Here is a 21807-nt window from a genome sequence, read left to right on the forward strand (position 1 = left end):
CTTTCCACGTGCATGTCCCTTTAGCTTGCAGCTTTGTTTGCACATGTAAGTAAATTGTACTACAAGTTTGTTTGATATTCCTCAAGTCAGGAAAACTTTGAAACACTTCTATTATGAAGCTGCCTACGTAATTGAGTCAAAACCACCTTGCAAGGTTATAATTGTAAATCCAACAATGGGAAAAAATTTCCACCTAACAGAGGAAAATGGCAAATATTTAATCGTCCGCCAAAATTCAACAGTCTTTCAGAAGAAAAGTAAAGGCGTTTACACTGCAAATAAACCGCAGTCTGTTATTTCGTCTTCGTCGACAGTGGCAAATATCGCGTTGAACAATAAAATCCAAAAAAAGTTAATTAAAAATAAACAAAAGGCGGGATTTTCCGCAAAACAAGCGTCGATACTGGTGATATACGAGCCAGAATAATAAAAGTTGGGTTATTTTTCGGAATGCTCATACTTTTTTCAGGTTAATGGGCACGAGAGTAAAACGTGGATAAAATTTCCACCACGATGATATTTTAAACTTTTAAGTCATCCGGTTATACGGCTTTGGAATTTCATGGCTATGGGCACTAAATGAAAAATTAAGCATTATTATGTACTGCAAGGCTCATGGAAATATTCATGTTTTGATGGGGAAGTTTTAGGTATTACGTCTCTGCAAGTTTTTAAATAATTTCCATATCAGTCAAAGTCAGCTACCTCCGTCAATGCGACGTGTACCTAAATTAAATAAGCTGCTTAATTCCAGAAACATCACCTAAATCCTAACAAATCCCAGTAATTTGTCTGCATTTCAGTGAGACAGTAAGTAATGGTGGAGCTAAATTAAAATTCGTCTGGCGGTCTGTAGCGGATGTGTGGTCAAAGAAACGCTCAGAACTCGTTAGTAGTTCGTAATTTCTTTCTGTTTTGATGTTATTCCGACTTCATTACTATTATTAAACGTTTAGCGAAATACAACGAGCTCTGGCTATTTAATTCACCCCCAGCAGAAACTGTATTTCTGCAGCAGTGATTCGGTGATATGTGTCTTTTTTGTCCAGAGAAAATTGCAGTGGTAGCATACAATTAACAAGGAGAGAGGGAAATTAAATTGTCGTTTCTGAAAATGAGTTTAAGGGCTTTTTCGTTAAAAATTAAAACAAAAATTAATTATTAGTTTCTTAGTTAGTACGCATAATGTTACTCTCCCAAAAAGCTCGAAACAACCACATAAATAAATCAACACAGCCATTTTAAAATGCAAATCCTTCCATATTTAAGCCTCTTACGCCACAGGCTCTCAAGCCAAATTTCTCTAGTATTTATTGCTTCATCATGGCAAAACACTAGACCAGTATTTTCTCCCTAATTTATCATGCAATTTTAATCAATCTTTTCATAATCAACGCCCCAAAAGTGGAAGTATAACATGTGGAAATTTCGATAAAGTTCTGCTTCCGCGTTTAATCTATGCAAATAATCCTCGATTTAATGCTACTTATGTTTAGTGGCTCAGTGATCGATCACTTTCCCTATCCAATGGACATTAGGCCTATAAACGTAATATATTATAGCGAATTGATGAGATCATCAATTGTGAGTAACTAGAATAAACTTGCATGTAGTTTACACATATCATTAGTCGGTAATTACAGTCAGATATGCTATGGGGTGAAAGGATCCAGAGTCCAAGTAAAGTAAATTTTCAAAGCAAAATGTAAATATATGCCATGAACGTGCAAATTCAACTTTGGTCTTATGTTTCGCTGATATGCGAGAGAACAAGCACATTAGGAAACTATTTTCCTTTAGTTTCTAACCTAACTAGACAGAATAGTGTATTCTATAACAAGTATGAAATGGAAGTTTCTTGTTGTTTGAAATGGAACTTGTGAACTACTGCTATAGTGTGTTAGTGAAAGAGAGAACGAGAGAGAAAGAGAGAGAGAGAGAGGGTCACGAAAGTAGTAAGAGGGAGGGAGAGAGAAACGGTGATAGAGAGGGAGATATTTAAATAAGTGTTATCAGCAAACAAGTTCATTCTGCAATTACATTTAAGTTCGTTTTTGGATTACAATTCTTCCGATTTTTGAAAGGTAAACGTGAAAGAACAGGAAAGTAAAGGTGTGTAAACTCTATGACATTTTTTCTACTAAGTTAAGAAAAGGATAAAGGTAAAACCTGTATGCAGTACCTGGAGAAGAGGGAAGCACTAGAGGGCTAAAGATTTGTGCCTCGTGGTATTAGTCACTTGGATCCATATCATAATATTTTATTATATTATAAATATCGAAAATGAAAAATTTTAAATTGTCCTAAAACACTCATCAACGCAATTAATATATCAAGTAGTCGATGTATCAAGAGACATTTTCTCTTTACACCCGCACTTCAACCGACATCATCATCCACCCATTTCACCTTGCTTCCATTCAATTTTCCCTCCATTCAGCAAACTTAAATACGTAGGCTTGTTAAACTAATTACAAGTAATCACACACAAATTGAATCAGAGCCTTTAATGGCAAGTCTTTTCTTGGCACTCGTGTACGGTAATGGACGACCCAATAAGTTTAACGTCAAGTACTAAAATAAAAATCTATTGACGCCAATATTGTCTTTATATGTATTCTAAATTAATTAACATCAAAACAGACCTCACATATAACTATTTGCTTTATTACTGTAACAAATTTGTGAGGTGGCGACTGCGATTTGCGTCTGATTTTGAGTTGTAATTAGCTTATTTGGGATATTTAATGAAAGGGTCTTTCATTTATGCAATAAAGAAAATCAATAAACCTTATTTTAATTTAGATCCACGAGCAAAATATGAAAAATCTCTAGGAGAAATTATTATTTAATTCTTTCAATCGTAACCGAATCGGGTTGAAAAGTAATTTGCAATGTGATTCTCAAAAGCATTGTGAATGCCAAATTGGATTTTTAATCATATTGCATAGCGAATAGTTAAATAAGGAGATATCTTATAAATAGAGAGAAATATTCAATTATATGAGATTTGAAACGAAATAAAATTGGACGTTTTTTGAATCTTATTTCAAAGATGAATACAATTTAAAGAGCAACAGAAAATTTTATATTATACCGGGAATATAGAAGAATGAGATGCAATTTTTATTATTTTTTATTAAACTTCTAATACATTCAGTAGTGTAGGTGAAAATATGTAATTTTGGCATTTTCTTGGGGCAATAAATTATTCAAGTCGATTTAGCTTCCATCGTACCAAACATCGACTTTTGGCACCCTATTAAATATGCAGGACGATGAGCATCAGCACAAGCAATAAAAACCCTATAAATGTTTCAGAATGAATTAGGCGGTAGGAGCATAAAAACCACAGAGGATCGTGAGCGACATTGTTTGTGTCCCTATGAGGCCTTAGGGCAATGTAATGCACAATCAAATAAACGAGGGTAGTATTTTTATATCTGCCATAAAAGAAGATATACAACTTTTTGGTAAATGTAGAATTAGGAATTAAATACTAATGAAATTAATTTTTTCTAGGACGGTAGGAATTTTACATGGTTACACAAAAATTATATCGGCAGACCCTCGATATCCGTATAACATAAATAAGTTTATTTCCCACGGTTTAACCGGTAAATGTCTTTGATTTTTCACGAATTCTTGTAGTCATGTAAAAAGTATCGGAGCTTTTCATGCGCGTTATATAATATACTATAATTATACAGGTACACAGTATGTAACGGTTAACTTTAAAGAATAATTCTGAAATTCTGGATAAAGTATCATAGAATTATTAATGTTAATCGTTATTTGTCTCAAGTTCAATGAATAAAAAATAGTTTTTTTTACTCATTTTTATGAGTTAGGATAATAAAAAAAATGTTATTAAGAACCAGCGAACCCAAATATAATTTTATTGGAAGACTTAACAAAAAAACTTGAATTGCATTTGAAATCAATTAGCACACCACTTTGCATATTTTTTGAAGATGTCACTAGTTCATGTACAAACTCCACTGATCACAATTGAACTAATACCTGGAAGCAGCAGCTTTACCCTATGGAAAAAATCCGCATACATAAATTTTTGCAGATCAAATTTTTTTTCTTGGCATTTCAACAATTCTGTTTCTAAAGCAATTTTCTGAACCACTTTCTAGATGTTTTACCTTAAAAAAAATTCATCACAATAAAATCCCGAAGCGACATCACCAAAAAATCAAAGTCCAAAACAATTGTCCGACACCGGGAAAATAGCGCTCACAGCAACTCGTTATGCAGAACGAACTCAGCTGGCTCAGCGATGGTGAGCAATGCGCTATGCTTAGCGCCCGGTTTGAATCTACAAGTTCAAAACGTCGTATTTGAGAAAATCGCTTCGCGACGCATGCGTCGCCGGCATCACTACAGCCACCGATTCTGCTCCTTATGGTTCGTAATACACACACGAAAAACGGGGTGTGAAAATTGGAATAACAATATACCTCATGGATAAGATTTGGATATAAGCGCCGGAAACTTTCTTTCAAGGGAGATCTATAAAAAGGAGCCATAAAAGGAATAAAGAGTGGTTTATGGCAAGAAATTGTCGGCAGTTACGGTTATGGGTCGTGTATATTTTAAGGCTGGATGTAGGCACTTACCTGGGATTGGATTAAGTTTATTTTCTTGGATTTGAGAGGGTATTTAGGACTTATTCTTTTATAAAGACTTTTTTTACGGGCCTTACCAGTTTCAGGTAGTCAACTGGTGTATAGGGGAATTAATTTTGCAAATTAATCAATTGGTGTTACTTATGTTCTAATGGTTGGATCAAAAGAAAATATCATACTTTATTGAATACACAAAATCTTTAAAAATTCTATAGTCCAAGCTAAATAAGAAACCAATAAAATCTTTTGAGTTGATTAGAAATTCAGAAAATATCTTAAAATCTCAATCCAGATCATTTTTATAGAATCCATAAATTGCGAACCCTGGAGCGAGTTCTATTTTCAGGAATGACTAATAAATTGAAGAAAATATAAAACATGATTCCTAACAATTATTAATAAAATTTCGGTATTAAGACAGTTTATATTTCTGGGTCAAACACTGTTCTTTAATAACAATTAATCCAGACTAAATTGTTAAGGATAGAAATTGAGACTTATTCCCTTTATTTCAGATTAATATTCGGGAATAAAGGAAGGAAATATTCTCTTCCATTTCGGGCTAAAAGATGGAAATAAATATTACCGAAAACCTAATTAGTTTGAACGGCCAAAAATACAAATATCGCAATTTCCTCTTATTCCATATTCGGTTAAGCCGCCAATTTCACCTTTGTATCAAATTTATAGAGAATATTGCTAGGGCCATTTGCTAGGTGCTACTGTTTCGCTCTAAATTTAGAACTCAACAATATCTTAAGAGCGAAATTTGAATTTATATATGTTGCGTTAGAGAGAATTTTTGACTTTTTTGTTCATGAATTGAAAGCCCAAGATCTAAGTTTTGCCTCGAATATTACCCCCTGTTTGGTCAATGAAATAGAATCCCAATGATTGAAATTTTTGTTCTAACTTTTTACTTTTTAATTCTCAACCCATGAAATAAACGCATAGATTTTGAGCTATTTCTGGTCAGGAGGTCCTAATTTCGTTGCAGTTATTTTCAAAAAAGATACATTATCAATATAGAGAGCCTAGTCACCTTTGACATAATACCTATATCTAATACAGGATTTGTATGTCGAAATAAATACATTCTCAATCGCGGAACAAAAACCACAATGCACCCCGAATTACGTACATTTAGTTTGTTTGCGTTGATGTCGATGTTTACCATCGCACAGTCAAATAATTACAATATTTAACGAAAAAAGCTTAATTTTTTTCTATTAATTATAAAAATGATGTTTTTTAAGTCGACCGTAGTTCAAAACAACTCTGAGGACATGGGAGAATAATGAATTATGAATGAAATAGATAGAGTTAATTTGATGATTGATTACTCATAATTATTTTATTGAGATAAAGAAATTTTGTTTAATACATTAACTGCGCTTCGATGAGCTGGCGTCAAAATATTGCTCATAATACTAATAAATAATTGTAACATTTAAAGCACGCTAAGTCCATCAGCTAAAATCAGCAAAGATAATTTTGACTAATTAGTTGTAGTAAGTAAACATCCAAATAATTATTCAATTACAATACAGTTAATCTAACACCGTATGCTCCTACATCACTTCCTCATTGACTATGTATAAGCTCATAAAAGAGACGTTTTGGCAACTTAACAAAGCGAATAAATAACAACTAATGCTCATATAAGGACATAATTCATGTTTTTGGCTTCCTGGACCACTTCCATTAAAGCTATTTGCTGTTCCGGGAAATTTGTGGCATAAGTAAAGAGCATTTTCTGGATAACTTAGCTGCCGGCTGTTTCCCATTCCATGCTTCGTTATGTTTTGCTTGGGTTTTAAATTTCCAGGGTTGAATTGTTATCATGCTATTTTAATAGAATTATCATTTCTCTTCCCAATTTTACATGCCTCAATGTCAAGGTTGTCTTTTCATCGAAAAAGTAGCATTCTAGCTATAGAAGAGTACTTTTAGAAGCGTTTGATGATTTTTTAGTGTTCTGGCTGAGATTGTTTTTAGGTAAACTGCGTATAATTGTCCATGAAATATTAATTTGTAATAAGAATATTTGCGTTTGGACTAATTGGTTGTTCGGAGTTTTTAACTTTTACGTAAATGTGAGCTTAAACATCTGGAGAAGATTTATAAGAAATTGATATTCATATTTCATGGCAATTTTTCCGATACACTAGTTGATGTCATCATAAAAAGCAACTATTGTCAATAAAATATAAAGAATTCAATGGGCACGGTATATAAACCGATTCAGACCATATTTTGCAAACATTGAGTAGCCAATAAAAAATGATGGAGAAAAAAGGGGCGATATTGATAAAGACTTTTTCACGTTTACGTTTTTCACTATCTTAAATAAGGCCCTGTGATTTTGACTGATGCATAAATAATATGAAATTTGGCTCTCTTTGAGTGCAGATTGAAAATATACATATTTAGGAAGAAATGAGAAAAACCCCGATTGCTTTTAAAATCTCATCTATTGCTATATTTAGGATTGTGCAGCACAGGTTCGTTTGTTCATCAGTCTTCAAAAATACTTAGTAGGTACCAATCCCTTTGGAGAGAAATAAAGAATTTCCTCAAAATATTAGACAGATAATGTGCCCTGAAAATGTTTATTAAGCAGTTACTTGGTGTCTATTCAAATTTTCCTGTGAATACCACATAGAAATCACATAATTTCGGTGTACTGAAGCATATTCAGGACTATCATCATAAATTCTTTCGACACTGACATCTGAATCATTATTTTTTTTATGTATTATTAATTTTAACATAAATCTAAACTCTTCTCGTTACTTCGGTTGCACATTTTCAGCTGTTTTCCCATAGCTAAAATGAAGACGCCCTTAGAAACATATTTTTCAGCAACAGTATAATAATTGGGGACTTTAGAATAATCAAGTTTTTTACTCTCAGACGGCGCCTTGTTGAATAGATTTATTGCTCTCCTCAAAGCACCTTCTTTGGACACTATTCAACTTAATACTCAACGGTTTAGGTATACGACAAAAAACTTTCTGCCATATTGCCATCTGAGAAAGATTTGTCGTTTAAATTATAACATCGTCCTCCATATAACAGAAAACATTTTGGAGTCTAGAACTTGAGAAGCTTTAATGCGAAAAATATCAAAGCTTTGAAAGGCACAGAGTTAACAGAATCATGATAATATTGATACTACACAAGTTCACATATAACAGAGACCATAAAGCTATTGTTTCTCTATAAGATTAATTGCATAGTATCAGAAGTCATGTGTGTACATGTACTTCTCAGGACAGATTTAAAACAGATGCCAGATAATTACTGGCCGCCCATTATTCCTGTAATCTAGTTACTGAAATCTCCAAACTTTAACATCCAGCCTTTCGTGCACATCGGTTTTGACGAAACTTGCCCGAAATGAATAACGTCTGGCATATGGTGCGAGTGGGAGCAAATAATTAGTGAAACAATTAAATGTGCCTCCCGTTTCCGTTGCTGCTAAAAGCAGGAAATTGAGAGATGCTCCAGTCTGGGTAAATCAATAGGGATCTTTAATAAACGCTTTCAGTATAAAATTTATTCCCACATCTTCCAGAATATTGATTATAAAACCACATGTGCATAAACAGGAACAGAGAGAAATCAAATTTTACGCGCTAATGATCACAGGCGCGACTCATCAGTATCTATACCTGCATTTATGAGGACAATTTAATTTGGTTGTCCTAAACTGAAACTGGGAAACTGGCTCATGTTAGGTTAATGGTTTGAATAATGAGATTAGGTGTTAAGGCATTCTAACAATGGACAAAGCGATTGATATGCAAACATGGGTTTACACCCCAAAAGGTAAATATTATACCTTAGTGCTTTCACAGCACCTACGCATACATTCAAAGTTTTGCATAACAGACTAAATAAATAACAAAGCGAACCAGGGCCAGAGTTTTGTAATTCCTCATCTTGCTACTATGGTCCCTTATGTCAACCGATAAAATACCTGAAAAGATATCCGTCTGGATTTAAACTTCTTTGATAACGGGATTAGTGGTAAACACTCGAGACCAAGAAAAGAATTGAAACTTCTCAGAATTCTTTAAGAATGAGACGTGGTCCGGAAAACTTAAACACATTTTATCAAGTTTTGCACTTAACTTTCGTTCCTAACGATCATCACGTAGTAAATTTAGCATGAAATAGCAAACCGAGTTTTACTTTATCTTTTGTAGTGCATTCGATGGAAAACGGAAACGAGGATGTCATCTGATATCTATGGCGCCGGCAGTAGTTCTACTTTCTTAAAATGAAAGGTAAACGCCCTTTTAAGAATCCCGGATGCAATATCCACTTCGTTCTGCCAGTGTTTTTAAGGTGGAATTAACTTGGTATTTTAACAGGAAAGTTTGGAATGGGCGATTGTTTTAATTAATCCTCGTTAACTGGAAAAGAGAGTGGATTTATAAAAAGAGAGGATATACACAGGGCTTCTACTTTATCCTTCTTTTGTCCTAATTTTCTTGGTATTTGTCGTAGTGAAATTTGAGAGATCTATTTAGTAGGCAAATAAAATCGCACCGTTTCCATACTAGCTATTATTGCCACATCATATATCAGAAAATTTGAGCCCGACTTTGGGTTGTTAAAAAAAGTTATCGGCAAATAAAATAATTCTCTAGATATTATCGTGCAGGTTATGTAACTTATAGTGTTTTTCTAACTCGTCACTAATTGAACTAGGTATGTATCAATGTTCCCAATAACTTTTTAATCGAAGTTGTGATAAGACGATTCTACGACGTCAATCCAACGCCGAATGCTTTTTTTATTACCTATAATAAATAGCACCTGCCAGTACTTATGTAATTTAACGATTTTAACTTAAGTTCAATAAGTAACATCAACAAATCGATCAAACAATTGTCTTCCACCACCTGAAATGGACGGAAACTTAGAAGTATCGTAACAAATGTCGACAGTTCTCTGAACCTTCTTGGCGAAATTATTGGCAAACGTAATAATACCCCAGGTGTGGATCTGAAATAGCGAATATGTTCACAAATGGAAGAAAACTCAGAAATATAATAATATTAACGTTCAAATAAGTAGCATAGCAACAGAAATTAATAATATCAAACGGCTCTATCTGGCTTATCGAATCAAGGGCAATGTGAAATACTATATGCAAAATTAGGCAAATTCTAGTAATAATAGACCACAATATCACAGGTCCAAAAGTATCATTTAAATCGTTAACAATGGAAATGATCCTCTTTTGAATCGCTTGTAGATGTATTAACTCAATATTTTTCTGCACAGCTCCTAGCTTTTCATTGAATAATTTATACCGTAAGGTTGTGGAATATATGAAAATCACGATTCCAAATAAAACCCATGTAATTCTGGTAAAATAAACGTGAAAACCAGCAATTTTGATATAAAATTCTATACATTGATCTGGTTAAAACAACTTTTGCAACAAATCCTGCTGAATAAACAAAAACAATCTAGACCACGCTCCTGGTTAGGACCATTTCCCCACTTTTTGATTGCTGATTGGAAGATTTTATGACTTTCGTTATGCTGTCTGCATTTGTTGCTATGTTAAATTCGCATATATAAATTGAGAATGTTCTTCTATGTTGAATGAAATGACTGGCCTATAATGACAAAGGTCTGCAACACTTGCAATAAAACGTTCCAGAAGGCTATGTAACGCGTGTAGGATATTTTTGCAGACTTCAATTTAAAACATTTAATTAGAGGTAAAGCCAAAAATGTACTTACAACTATAAAATAGAGATTTATGAGCCTTAATGCCATTTATAGGTTAGTTCAGGTTAGTTAGGTACGTTCACAGATTAAGAATATAAGCGAAAAATTATAAAGGCAATGCGAGAGTAAATTCATAATTATTTTATTTTATAACAAGATTTTTTGAAGGTTGATTATGAAAAATTGAACCTAATGGAGATTTCTATGATATTAGTTTTCTGTGGTGTTAGTTGATTGAAAGTATCATCAAAATATATAATCCTCGAAGTTACTATGCATGCATATATACGAGTATGGTGATTTCATGTTGCATATATTTAGTATTTACTGGGAATGGGGGCTTGGTTTTTTCAAAAATATACCAAATATTCATTGAAAACCTTCAATAAAAATGATTTGATATCTAAAATTACCCACAAAGTAATTTAAAAATTTATTAATGAACTTTCAGCTTTTAACCTAAACAAGTACGACCTGTGCCCCAATTAACTTAGTTGCGCTGCTCGCTTTAAAAAGCATTATCTTAAATAGAGAAATATTTTAATAATTAATTATCCTTCTCACACAAAAGAACCATTAGTAGCTCCATTAGATTATTTCGAGTTTATTCAATACACCATTTATGTGCCACTTTTAGTTTTTTTCGTATTTTCACTAAAGAAGAAAAGCCTCATGCAAATTTTCTTTTCCGACGAGCGTGCTATTAATTGGCTTTAGCATACTCTTTTGCGAGCTGAAAATAGCACTTTACTGCATGTAGGCACTAAAAAGTTTTACCACATTTCATTCAAAGTGGTATGTGACTATCAAACCTTTTTGTAGATGTATGATATTGGTATGCGTACGTTAAAACTCTTTATATCACGTGTGCCCTTAAAGCTTTTACCGCTCACTAATATTGACTTAAACTTAAGAAGACAATAAAAATTAACATATATGCGCTCGGAAGAAAATTATTGAACCTAACACGTGCGAAAGTGTCTTTACCTACCTACTAAATTGCTCATCAAACTAAATCTTAGATATAAACTAAAACAAATTGTTAATAAGTTAATTTGCACGTATAAACACTACAAGTTAATAATTGGTTATTTGCGTATAAACAAACAAATCTAAAATTTAATAAACTATCGTCCAACGTTTTTCATTAATAAACAATTAATACAACACAGAATTAAATTATTATAATTATAGAGCGACAAATTTTCGATATAAATGATGCAAAGTTCATTAATAATAATAATCTGCAAACATTAATTTATGTCTCCTGCCTTAAATGATTTAATGAGATATGTAATGAAAATATTATTGTATATTGTATTATTATTGTGAGAGAATATTACGATTATGTAATAATCGTAATATTCCTATAGAAACTGAAATGGTGCTTGAAATTGACTCGTTTGGGACGACAAACAATTTATATCATAAACTCTCGTTTTAAAATGGATTTTACGTGGCATTTTTTATTATGGAAATTGTACTTGACTAAATTTAGTACAAACAAATCAACACGTGGTTTTATAATAATAAGTCACACGGAAGTGACATTTTGGGTGAAGAAGCCTTTGGAAACAAAACAACAACGCTCTCAATAACGCTTGGCTTCTCCGTGTTTCCTTCCGTTTCTCTTCCGAAAAAATATTAAGTTTCGACTAAAAATATGTGATATTTCGAAAAATTTGTGTGTACTTAAAAGTTAATTAAATCGAAACGTAAGTTTAGTAGAGTATTCGTATTGTCCACAGTTGAAAACAGGGAAAAATCGCACTTTTTAAATTTCATTTTATTTGAGAATGCAGGAAATATCGTGTCGTTTACATACGGGTCTCCGAGGACGTACGATTGCCTAGCAGCATATCTAGGTGTAGCTCAAATTGAATCGAAGAAAAATGGGTTATTTGATTTAAATTAATTATTTCTTGATGAATCGCCTCTCATTCTTCCTTCATCTAAATTTTGAAACTCCTGTTCTTTTTGACTCAGTTTTACTTCCATTGTGCTCCACAGGTGTTCTATCTCACTCATATTAACTTTCGCTATGTACATACATATGTATGTCATTGTGTCTTAGAACTTCATTTAGAATTCAGGGCCCAGTGTAAGAAAATAGATCCACTAGGATACAGCTATAGATGAAGTTCGATGTCTAATAGCATTCATAGTTTGTCCAATCAAAATCATTCTAATTTTAGTAACTTAGTAAGTAGAAAATTTAACTCCACCAAATTGTCCAGGTGCCCAAGTTAGACTTTGTTTTAATTTATTTCAATCTTAATTTAATCAATTTTATCGATTTATATATATTTAGCGTTTATTTTGCATCAGAACAATATCATTTAAATTCTTGTTTCATTTAAATGGAACTCTCCGTGTTTGATTTTATATGAAGTAGTGTTTGACAAATGTTGTTTCATTAGATGAATTTTGCATTATTTCATTAATCCTAGAAAGTCTGCAAAATCTGGTATATGTTTTTGTTGGCAATACTGTATAATATTACATTGCCTAGACCGACTGTAAAAGTTTTTAAATGTTGGAAAGCCACTGTATCGTTGTTATCGTTCAATCCATGATTCGCACCTTTGCAAAAGATTGATCGTAAAATGTTTTATATTTTTTCGTACTGATATTGTTTCATAGATAATTCAATCAAGTATTAACGAGGTGACGAACAAGATGGTTGTAATCTGTAACTATTAATCAGTACACGCGGGCGTTCTTTTGTTTGAAAGACTTGTGAAATAAGTCAGTACTGTAGCTGACAATTGATAAGTGAAAATGGGTGTCGCGAAAAATATTTTCTCGTTTTCTAACGAAATGCAAAGCTGTAATGCTTTGCCTTTTTGTTGTTTATATGTTAGTTTTGAGGCATAAATGAGAATAATATAAAATAAAGTTAAAGTCGGTTTACTTTGCAGTAACAATTGACAAGTTTACCTGAATCGCTCTATTCTTTTACCAGTACCCAATAATTATTTATACCTTTGGGACACCCTGTGTAAGACACGATATAACCTACAATTGTCTTATACAGTAGATTTGAGGAACTTGCCTTTTTTCTAAAATTTTCCAACAAATGGACCATATGAATCACTCTGTATAGAGAAAAATAATATTCCTATGCTGTAGACAGCATGAAATTAACATGAAAGCATTCTTTATGAAAAACTTTTTTGATCAGAAACACAGTTTTTGAAGTACATTTCATTCCCGAAAACCAAAAACAATTTAGTAATACAGTTTACGGCATATCAAAAGTTTCCAAAAATTACAATTTTTTCCCATTTGAACGATTTTATAAGTCTTCGCCGGTGGGAAGATAGCAAGAATACGTTTTAAAAAGACATCCTGGATACAAGGAACGGCACTTGATTATAACTTCCTTCCACAATCGACGAAATTTTTTCGAAAGACTAGGAGAGTCTTTTTTATTTAAAAAAAGAACCAATTTTAGTAATTTTTGCTGCGTTCATGGTAATTTACAAAAAGACATTTGATCACTCACATCAGAAATAAACTTCCAAGACATAAAATGAATCCACCGATTCTGCATATCTTAAAAGCAATGAGAACCATAGGAGAAATTGGAACAAATAATTCAACCTTTGACATTACATAAGGAAAACTGTCCACTTTCGTTTAAAGCAAACGTAGCTATATTGTAGTGTTTTTGTGGAAATAATATAGGGATAAAGTTTAACACAATATTTTGGGACCACCATGTATAGCTCAGTATAAAGTACGCTGATTTTTACCCGATAATGCACAATAAAACAAATGCATTGGGAAAAGTGGGTAAGTTTATTATCGCCCTAGGTTCGAATTTTGTTCACAATTTCTAATCCATAATTCGTCAATAGTACGCTCAGGTAATAATAAAGGTACTTACAAAAAATGAAATTATTATGTGCCCCAATTAACACGAAAATCCCGAAGATTGTTTACACTATACAATGGCTGTTACGGCACAGTGCGTCAAAACATGGAATTCAAGGTCTCTTGCGAACGGTGGCTGCCGTTTTGCGTTTTGATTGGATATATTCGAGACATGTATATTTTTTCCCACACCCCTGAAAAGTACATTTATGCAATAGTTGCATAAGGGCGAATATTGTAGAGCATATCTTCTCGACCGGTAGCACTTGTTTCTTAGAATGCATTTATTAGTACTTCAAACGGCCGCAAGCCTATTTGATACGTATTAGATATAGTTTCAGTAGGCCTTGATTTTCTTTCGGGGTGGGGTAACAATAATGCTGCGATAATTGTGAAATTTCCAAATTTATTCTGGTAATTATTTAGTGATTTTAAGTCAAATCGGTCAGAAATTCTTTTAAAAATACCTCGAAGTGAATTAGAAAACGGGAAAATCGTTATAAAATCAAAAAAAGGGTTTTATTTGTTTTCGGCTTGTGCATCGAGATTTGGCGGTAAAAGGTAAGAAACAATGGCTTCTTCTAACGGAATTTTTAAAAGAGGATTTTTAGCTAATTTGCCAAAAGTATGAATATCTTTCAAGAAAACAGTTAGAATTCACATCACAAAACCGTTTTGAAAACAGTATAACCCAAAGCAATTAATAAACCAGGTATGAGTTTCTCATAAAATTATCTAAAACATCCTCCACTTAACAGATTCTTGTATCTTTTATGGTAACCCCATGCATGTCGAACTACTTTGGGAGACACCTTGTTATTAGGTGTTTTAAATCGTCTCATTAAGAATTTTGAAAAGGTGCATTGTTTTTTTATTTCGAAATTCCCTTATATTTAGCTTTCAGAAAAGTTAAAACGCCATGCGCAAGATTTGGTGACACAGTATACACTGACGTCATCAGACCATTTATTTTTATGTATGTGGCTTGATTTAGCAATAAAGTAATTAAAAATTTTAAAAATAATAATAAAATGAATATAGTCCCTTTGATCCTGGTACAGACCTCTGTTCCAATAATATATTATAAAACCTGCACATCTGAAGTTCGATTCATTTTAAATTATTAGTTATTTATGATTATATATTATAATAATTTTAACTTAATGTTTCCAGTTAAATTTCATTTTTAATTTTTCATTTATTTCTTGAATTTAATCTTAATTAAAAATTAATGAATATATAATAATCTTGTGCTAAGACATAAGCGTCTTATAATTTGTCTATCAGGGGTTTACTCAACTACATCATCAAAACATAGCGTGATGTGGAACAACTTTGCTAAAATTGATTGCAACGATTTTGCAGCTCCTAATACAGGTACTCAAAACCGTAATAATTGAAATGCTAGGGGGAACAAGGCACATAAGCCATATTTTCATAAAAAAAGCATTAAAGTTTCTTTTTAGAACTTATGTAAATACGATATTTTCTTACCAAAAATGCAGAATGACGTACATTTCCATTATAGACGAATGTTAGGAAAGAAACATTTTGTTTTTTAAAAATATGTATTTTTAATTTTATGATTTCACTGTTTCTAATAAAGTTTTTAAGTAACATAACCTCTTATGTGATTTACGTACCTTATTCAATTATTCAATAATATCCTACCCAAAAATCCCCCTTAGAACAATTTTAAGCTTGTAAATCAAAAATTAAGTTTTATTTCTTATTTTTCAAGAATTAGTTTTTTAATTTTATAAATAAGGCATTTGTAAATGTACAGAATTAAAAATATATACCTTGACCCCCTATGTCCCCCGTGTTTGGGGGTTACGGTTTCAGAACGATATCACAGTTTTCAACAGTTTTGCTTCATTTGAATACACTTTTCCGTATTTAAAAGTGACACGGATTAATGGATTTTTCCGAATTAGTTCTACTTCGTATTATTTGACAATTCTCGGAAAATCTTCGACATCTGGTGGTTTTAAAACTTTCAAACAGAATTTTGGTATTTCGACTTATTTAATTTAATCAATTTGATGAATTTATGTTTATTTCGCATATGGTTTCAGCACAAAAAAAACGTTTCCGACCGCTTGGTTCATTTTGACACAATTTTCCGTGACTGAACTCATACAAAGCCTAGTTTAATAAAATTGGCTTAATTAGATAGATTTCGCAATCTATTCGTGATTCTGGAAAAACTTTCGATATTTGATATATCTTTATATTTGACACACTTTTTCGTCTCGTTTATCCTTACCGTGATTCGACTAATGAGCTGTACGTTTACAAAAGAGAGTATAGAAATTTTTTGTATTTTTAGCAATATATAATTTCTTAGGTGATTCAGTCGCAGATTAGCGTGACGACTAACAAAGATGTTCGTAATCTGAAACTATTAATTGGGTGTTTTTCGTTTCAGAGACTCGTGAAATACGTTCCTAATATAGCTGATATTTAGAGATCGAACGTGGGTGTCGTGTAGCTGACATTTACTGACGGCAAAGGGGTTTCGTGTAACTGTCATTTAGTATCGTGCGTCGTAGCGGGTGTCGCCAAAAACCTTTTCTCTTTTTGTGGTAAAAGTGCCCTTGGAGGTCGGAAGCGCGCTTCCCCCTCAAGGCTAAGCAGAACGAGGTCTCCACACATGCCCTCCCATCGTAACCCCGCCACATTCAACCGCAGCTTATCGAAATCGAGAAAAAAACTGTAAAGTTTTTTTTCATGTTTGAAAGCCATCGTATCGTTATTATCGTTCGACGGACTAATAGCTTTGCAAAAGGCAGATTGTAAAGTTTTTTGTATGTCTTCTCACCGATATCACTTCTTATATTTGATGCTTAATTCAGCCGAGTGGTAGCATAACAAACAAAATATTCGTAATACAAAATAAATTAATTATCGAGTGTTTTTTTATTTGAAAAATTCTTAAGATACTTCACTAGTGTAGCTTCTGACCTGTTTTTCGCAATCATCTGCCATCGCCCCTGAATTGCCCTGTATATGTGACTATATCTACCGAGAAATATAGGAGTCCTTGAAATTCAGTCATTAAACTACAAATTCAGACAGAATAAATTAACACGTTTTTAATATTTGAAAGGTCAATTGTTAAATGTGTTTTTTTTTCATTTTATATGGGGGCTGTTGGAGTGGTTGTTCAATTGCACACTATTATCAGTCAAAGCAATCCCTTATCAGCATGTGTAGCATTGTTTTCAAATAGAATGAAAGAAAAAATGAACAATCAGCCTCAAGCGTATAGAACACGCGACAGATTGTTTAAATTTAAGTGGTTTATTTGTGCTTCCGTGTAAGCATAAACTAATTAATATTTATTAATTCAATACCCACTGTAATTTGACACACATAAAAACTAAGAGAACATATCTTCTTTGACCACTCCCCAAGCATATTACATTAATAATCCACAACGGCAGCTTCACAGAGCACCTCAAATTATAGTGATACTTAAAGAGAACCTATCATAAACTGTTCTGATGTCCTACACGTGAGTCGATTGTCGCCTCTCAAGCAGGAGAAGAAGCGGCCACTTGTGATTACTGGTAGTACCCTTGTCGGTACCACGTAGCGGAACGGATCTCTTAGTTCTTATTTTTCCTTTATTCTTGCGGTACTGGTTTCTTTAGGCTTATCGCAAGGTCACTGCTAATCTCTAGTACGATTTTTGTTTACCTGCGAGGCAGACTGTTCTTGCAGTGGGTGAATGTGTATCAGCTAAATTTTTGGTGAAATTTTCATCAAGATGTTGCTGCCTGGAAGTGTGACCGACAAGTTTCAAGGGACATTTCCGCAGCTGCTAGCTGCAGTTTCAGGTATGAAAACTATTATGTGGTGATTATTTAAAAAAATTAGCGCCTAACGTCTCCTAAGTGTATGCAAAATTTAGAAATTAGGTAAATGGCGGTTAGTTTTTTTTATTCTTGTTATGCATAATTACGTGAATAATTGAGATTTAACTAACACGTTTCTGTCAAGTTTTTTAAGATTTTCTGAACAGAATCATTTGAAATTTGATAAAACAAATCAAAACAATTTTATCTTTTTTATTTCATTTCATCTATTCCATTTTTAATGAATTTATATTAATAGTTTCTAATTAATATGAGTTAGAACCAATGCCAAACTGTTTCTCGTCAAATAAAATTGAAAACGTTTCCTCTTATGAAGAAATGACACCAATAGTAAAAAATACTTTGTGGTGTAGAATGCCTGTTCTTGTATTATATCTTTCCTATATTATATTTTTCTTTGTAAATTGTGCGAGTTTCAGCTAAATTAATTATATTCTCAGTAAAGCAGTGTTCTCTAGAAACCACCCAAGTTTTTTGAATTTTTTTCAGTAAATGAACACAACCAAAATTAGAATTTATAATTTAAGAAGATTTCTCATTCCTTCACTTCCCGCATTACAAACAAAAAAAACTTGGATTTAATGTATTTATTTAAAATAACGTCAAAATCCATCCCGCACGTCAATTCACCAACAATTAAATTTTCATTTCTTGACGGTTTTGACAATGTAATAAATCAGATCTGGTAAAGTTTAATCATCTTCCACTAAATGCATGAAAAAATAGTCCTACACATCTCACTTTTTAATAAATCAATTTACCAAAACGACTGAATTTATATATTGATATGTGTATGCGATTATTCTTACAATATTGTTAATGTTCAAATCATATTTTTGATATATGCTTATTGATATTTCATTAATCGTTCAACTATAAAGTATCTTCTCAATGCACATTTATTTTATAGATACTAATTTTACTGAAACGTATCGAAATTGATTTACAAGAAATGGAAATTTATCTGAAGAAAACTAGTTTATAACATGATACTTTGCCTATTGTTTAGAACATATGGAGTTTATTGTTCAGATTAGTTCAGACTCTTGAAATGTCGATCGTATTTTAATATATGCAAAATGTTTATTGAAAAAATTATTTACCAATTTTTCTTCAGTAAGTGTGTTTATGACGTAATTGATGCAAGGTTGTTTAGAGTACATACTAACATAACAATGGAAACATTTTTCAAAATACATTTGCAATAGTAATTTAATTAATACACAATTTATATGATAACAAACATTGAATCAACGTCATATGAAAAACGTTTTTTCCTCTTTGGACATGCCGATTTACAATACAACTGTGTCAAGCTTAATTTAACGTTGTTAGAAACATTTTTTTAGGAAAAACCTAAATTCAAAATAGAGGTCACGCCTGATGTCGCAAAGAGTATTCAGTTGTAACAATTTAATAAGCGATCTTTCAATTGAATCGAATTACCCTAAAAAAACTTCTAAAACACCCAAATATAATTGCTTTTGTTCAATTTCTTAACGTATTGTTTTCACATATTTTTAACGTCTTGCCTTTTTTTGATGAAGGTCATAAAGCAGAATTGACCTTTTTGTCTTGAAAATAATATTATTTTCATAAACATATATTTTATAGGAACACTTTCGTGTATATCAGATGGCATGCAATATGGATGGACAGCACCAGCAATTCCCAAACTACTTTCAAAGGATAGTCCAGTGGTAGTCACAGAACACCAAGCAGAATGGCTGGAAACTATTCTTATGCTTGGTGCTTGTTGTGGGTTACCATTGACAATGTTTCTGGTGGATAAAATAGGACGAAAAGGGTCTCTTATAGGTAACACAATATCGTGAAAATAAATTTGATTGATTTAATTAGGTGTTATCAAGAAAATCCACCAGATTTCTTTTAACCCACATGTAAAAGTTCTTAATGGAATTAAGTGTTTTTATTTAGCTAGGAAGTCACCACGTCAATGATTTTTCAGTCACTATTAAAACCATAAAATGTTTACCGAAAAGCCTAAAGTTTAAAATTAGATTAGAATTCGGTAGACTGTAATTATATTAAATCAAAGAATTTAACTAAAATCTAAACGAACACAATTTGAAATGCTTGCTTAACCACTTCTTCTAGGATCTTCCAGTACTACTCTCGTGGCCTGGATAATCATTGCTTTAGCTCCAAGTGTAGAATACATCTACGTTGCAAGATTCTTCGCTGGTGTCGCTGGTGATACCGCATTTGTAGCAGCTCCAATGTACATTGCTGAGATGGCAGATCAAAAGATCAGAGGTTTTCTTTCCAGTATTATTTATTTAATGATGTTAATTGGCGTGTTGTTGGTGTATTGTGTAACACCTTTTGTTCCTTTATGGGTACCATGCGTGATAGGTGGGCATTTGAGTGCGATTTAAAACGTAGAGTAAAGACTATATTATTACAGGTATCTGCTTTAATGCCATGACCCTCGCGTCATTTCCCTTCATGCCAGATTCACCTTACTATCTTCTTTACAAGGATAAACCTGAAGAAGCCAAAAGATCTCTGAAGAGACTTCGTCCAGGTGGAAATCCAGATATAGAAATCAAAGAAATTGCAGCTGCTATAGAGAGACAAAAAAGCGAGAAAGGACGTCCTCAAGACTTAATTCTAGTAAAAAGTAATAGAAAAGCTCTTTTGATTATGGTCTGGCTGAATGGTTCCCAACACATGAGCAGCATTTCTGTTATGTTGATGAACCTGCATTCAATTCTGGAGGAAGCCGGTGCTGTGTATATAGCTTCATCAACAGCAGCTATTATCTTCTCAGCTATAATGTTCTGTGCAGCTATGTCAGCTTCGCTAGCCATAGACAACTTTGGAAGGAGAGTTTTGCTAGTTACCTCAGGAATTTTTGCAGGATTGAGCTTAGGAGTGATCGCCCTATACTTTACTCTAAAGAACTTGGAATACGATGTTATGTACATAAGTTGGGTGGTACCTTTATCTGTAATGGCCTACGCTGCTGCCTTCAAGTTCGGTATAGGCTTAGTTCCAATTGTTCTCACAGCTGAGCTATTTCCAGCAAAGATGAAAGCGATAGGGATGACAATATCTGATGCTTGTTATGTCGGATTTTCCGTTATATCTCTACAGATATATCACAAGTTGAAAAACAGCTTGGGACTACACGTGCCCTTTTATATTTTCGCCTGCTGGTGCTTTTGTACAGTGATATTTACGCTACTCTTTATTCCGGAGACAAAGGGAAAAACTCTGGAAGAAATTCAGTTTATTTTAAAGGGAAACGAAACGAAGGGTGACGACGCTAGGCCGAATATTGAAGTCGAAGCGTACAAGAACGAGGCGTTTGTATCTTAAACCCAATTTTAATTTATGCAGATTGAGGAAATTATAGAAGAAATTTTATTCGTTGAAGACTCTCCTTGAAGAGATTATAATTATGACAGTACAAGTTTAATTAACATTTGAAACTGATCTATTTTAATAGTGATACGAAATGTTACTTTTGTATTAAAAGTTTGAATCAATAAGTCTTATGATTTCTCTAATCCTCAAATAACGCAAATTAATTCACCAACATATTAACTTTCAGCTATAATTAACTTTTCAAACAAATGCTCCAAAATTATCCCCCTCCCCTACTCTCTCCAAGGGACAATCCA

At 32.8% G+C, this 21807-nt stretch overlaps 3 protein-coding genes across 3 annotated transcripts in view; 2 read left to right on the plus strand and 1 right to left on the minus strand.

Annotated features, from left to right (window-relative positions):
• LOC136413467 (5-hydroxytryptamine receptor-like) overlaps window positions 1–4308 on the minus strand; it is an 83216-nt gene extending 78908 nt beyond the window's left edge. Inside the window, exon 1 of the mRNA XM_066397043.1 lies at window positions 4155–4308. The gene's annotated coding sequence lies outside the window, so the exon portion shown is untranslated. The remainder of the gene's footprint in view (window positions 1–4154) is intronic.
• LOC136413470 (facilitated trehalose transporter Tret1-like) overlaps window positions 1–21807 on the plus strand; it is a 174342-nt gene that overhangs the window by 129187 nt on the left and 23348 nt on the right. The window lies entirely within an intron of this gene.
• LOC136413496 (facilitated trehalose transporter Tret1-like) lies at window positions 17787–21675 on the plus strand. The gene is made up of 4 exons (XM_066397080.1): window positions 17787–18118; window positions 19772–19975; window positions 20276–20533; window positions 20586–21675. The coding sequence occupies exons 1-4, from the start codon at window positions 18049–18051 to the stop codon at window positions 21500–21502; spliced, it is 1449 nt and encodes a 482-aa protein (XP_066253177.1). The 5' UTR covers window positions 17787–18048; the 3' UTR covers window positions 21503–21675.

Source organism: Euwallacea similis, chromosome 14, assembly GCF_039881205.1.
Source record: "Euwallacea similis isolate ESF13 chromosome 14, ESF131.1, whole genome shotgun sequence".
Classification (NCBI taxonomy): Eukaryota; Metazoa; Arthropoda; class Insecta; order Coleoptera; family Curculionidae; genus Euwallacea; species Euwallacea similis.

What these genes read in the sequence shown, in the direction of transcription:
- LOC136413496 (XM_066397080.1), top strand. Translation starts at nt 18,049, where the DNA reads ATGTTGCTGCCTGGAAGTGTGACCGACAAGTTTCAAGGGACATTTCCG. An exon ending in ACGAAAAGGGTCTCTTATAG is followed by an intron (nt 19,976 to 20,275) that starts GTAACACAATAT and finishes CACTTCTTCTAG; the next exon opens with GATCTTCCAGTACTACTCTC. An exon ending in ATGGGTACCATGCGTGATAG is followed by an intron (nt 20,534 to 20,585) that starts GTGGGCATTTGA and finishes ATATTATTACAG; the next exon opens with GTATCTGCTTTAATGCCATG.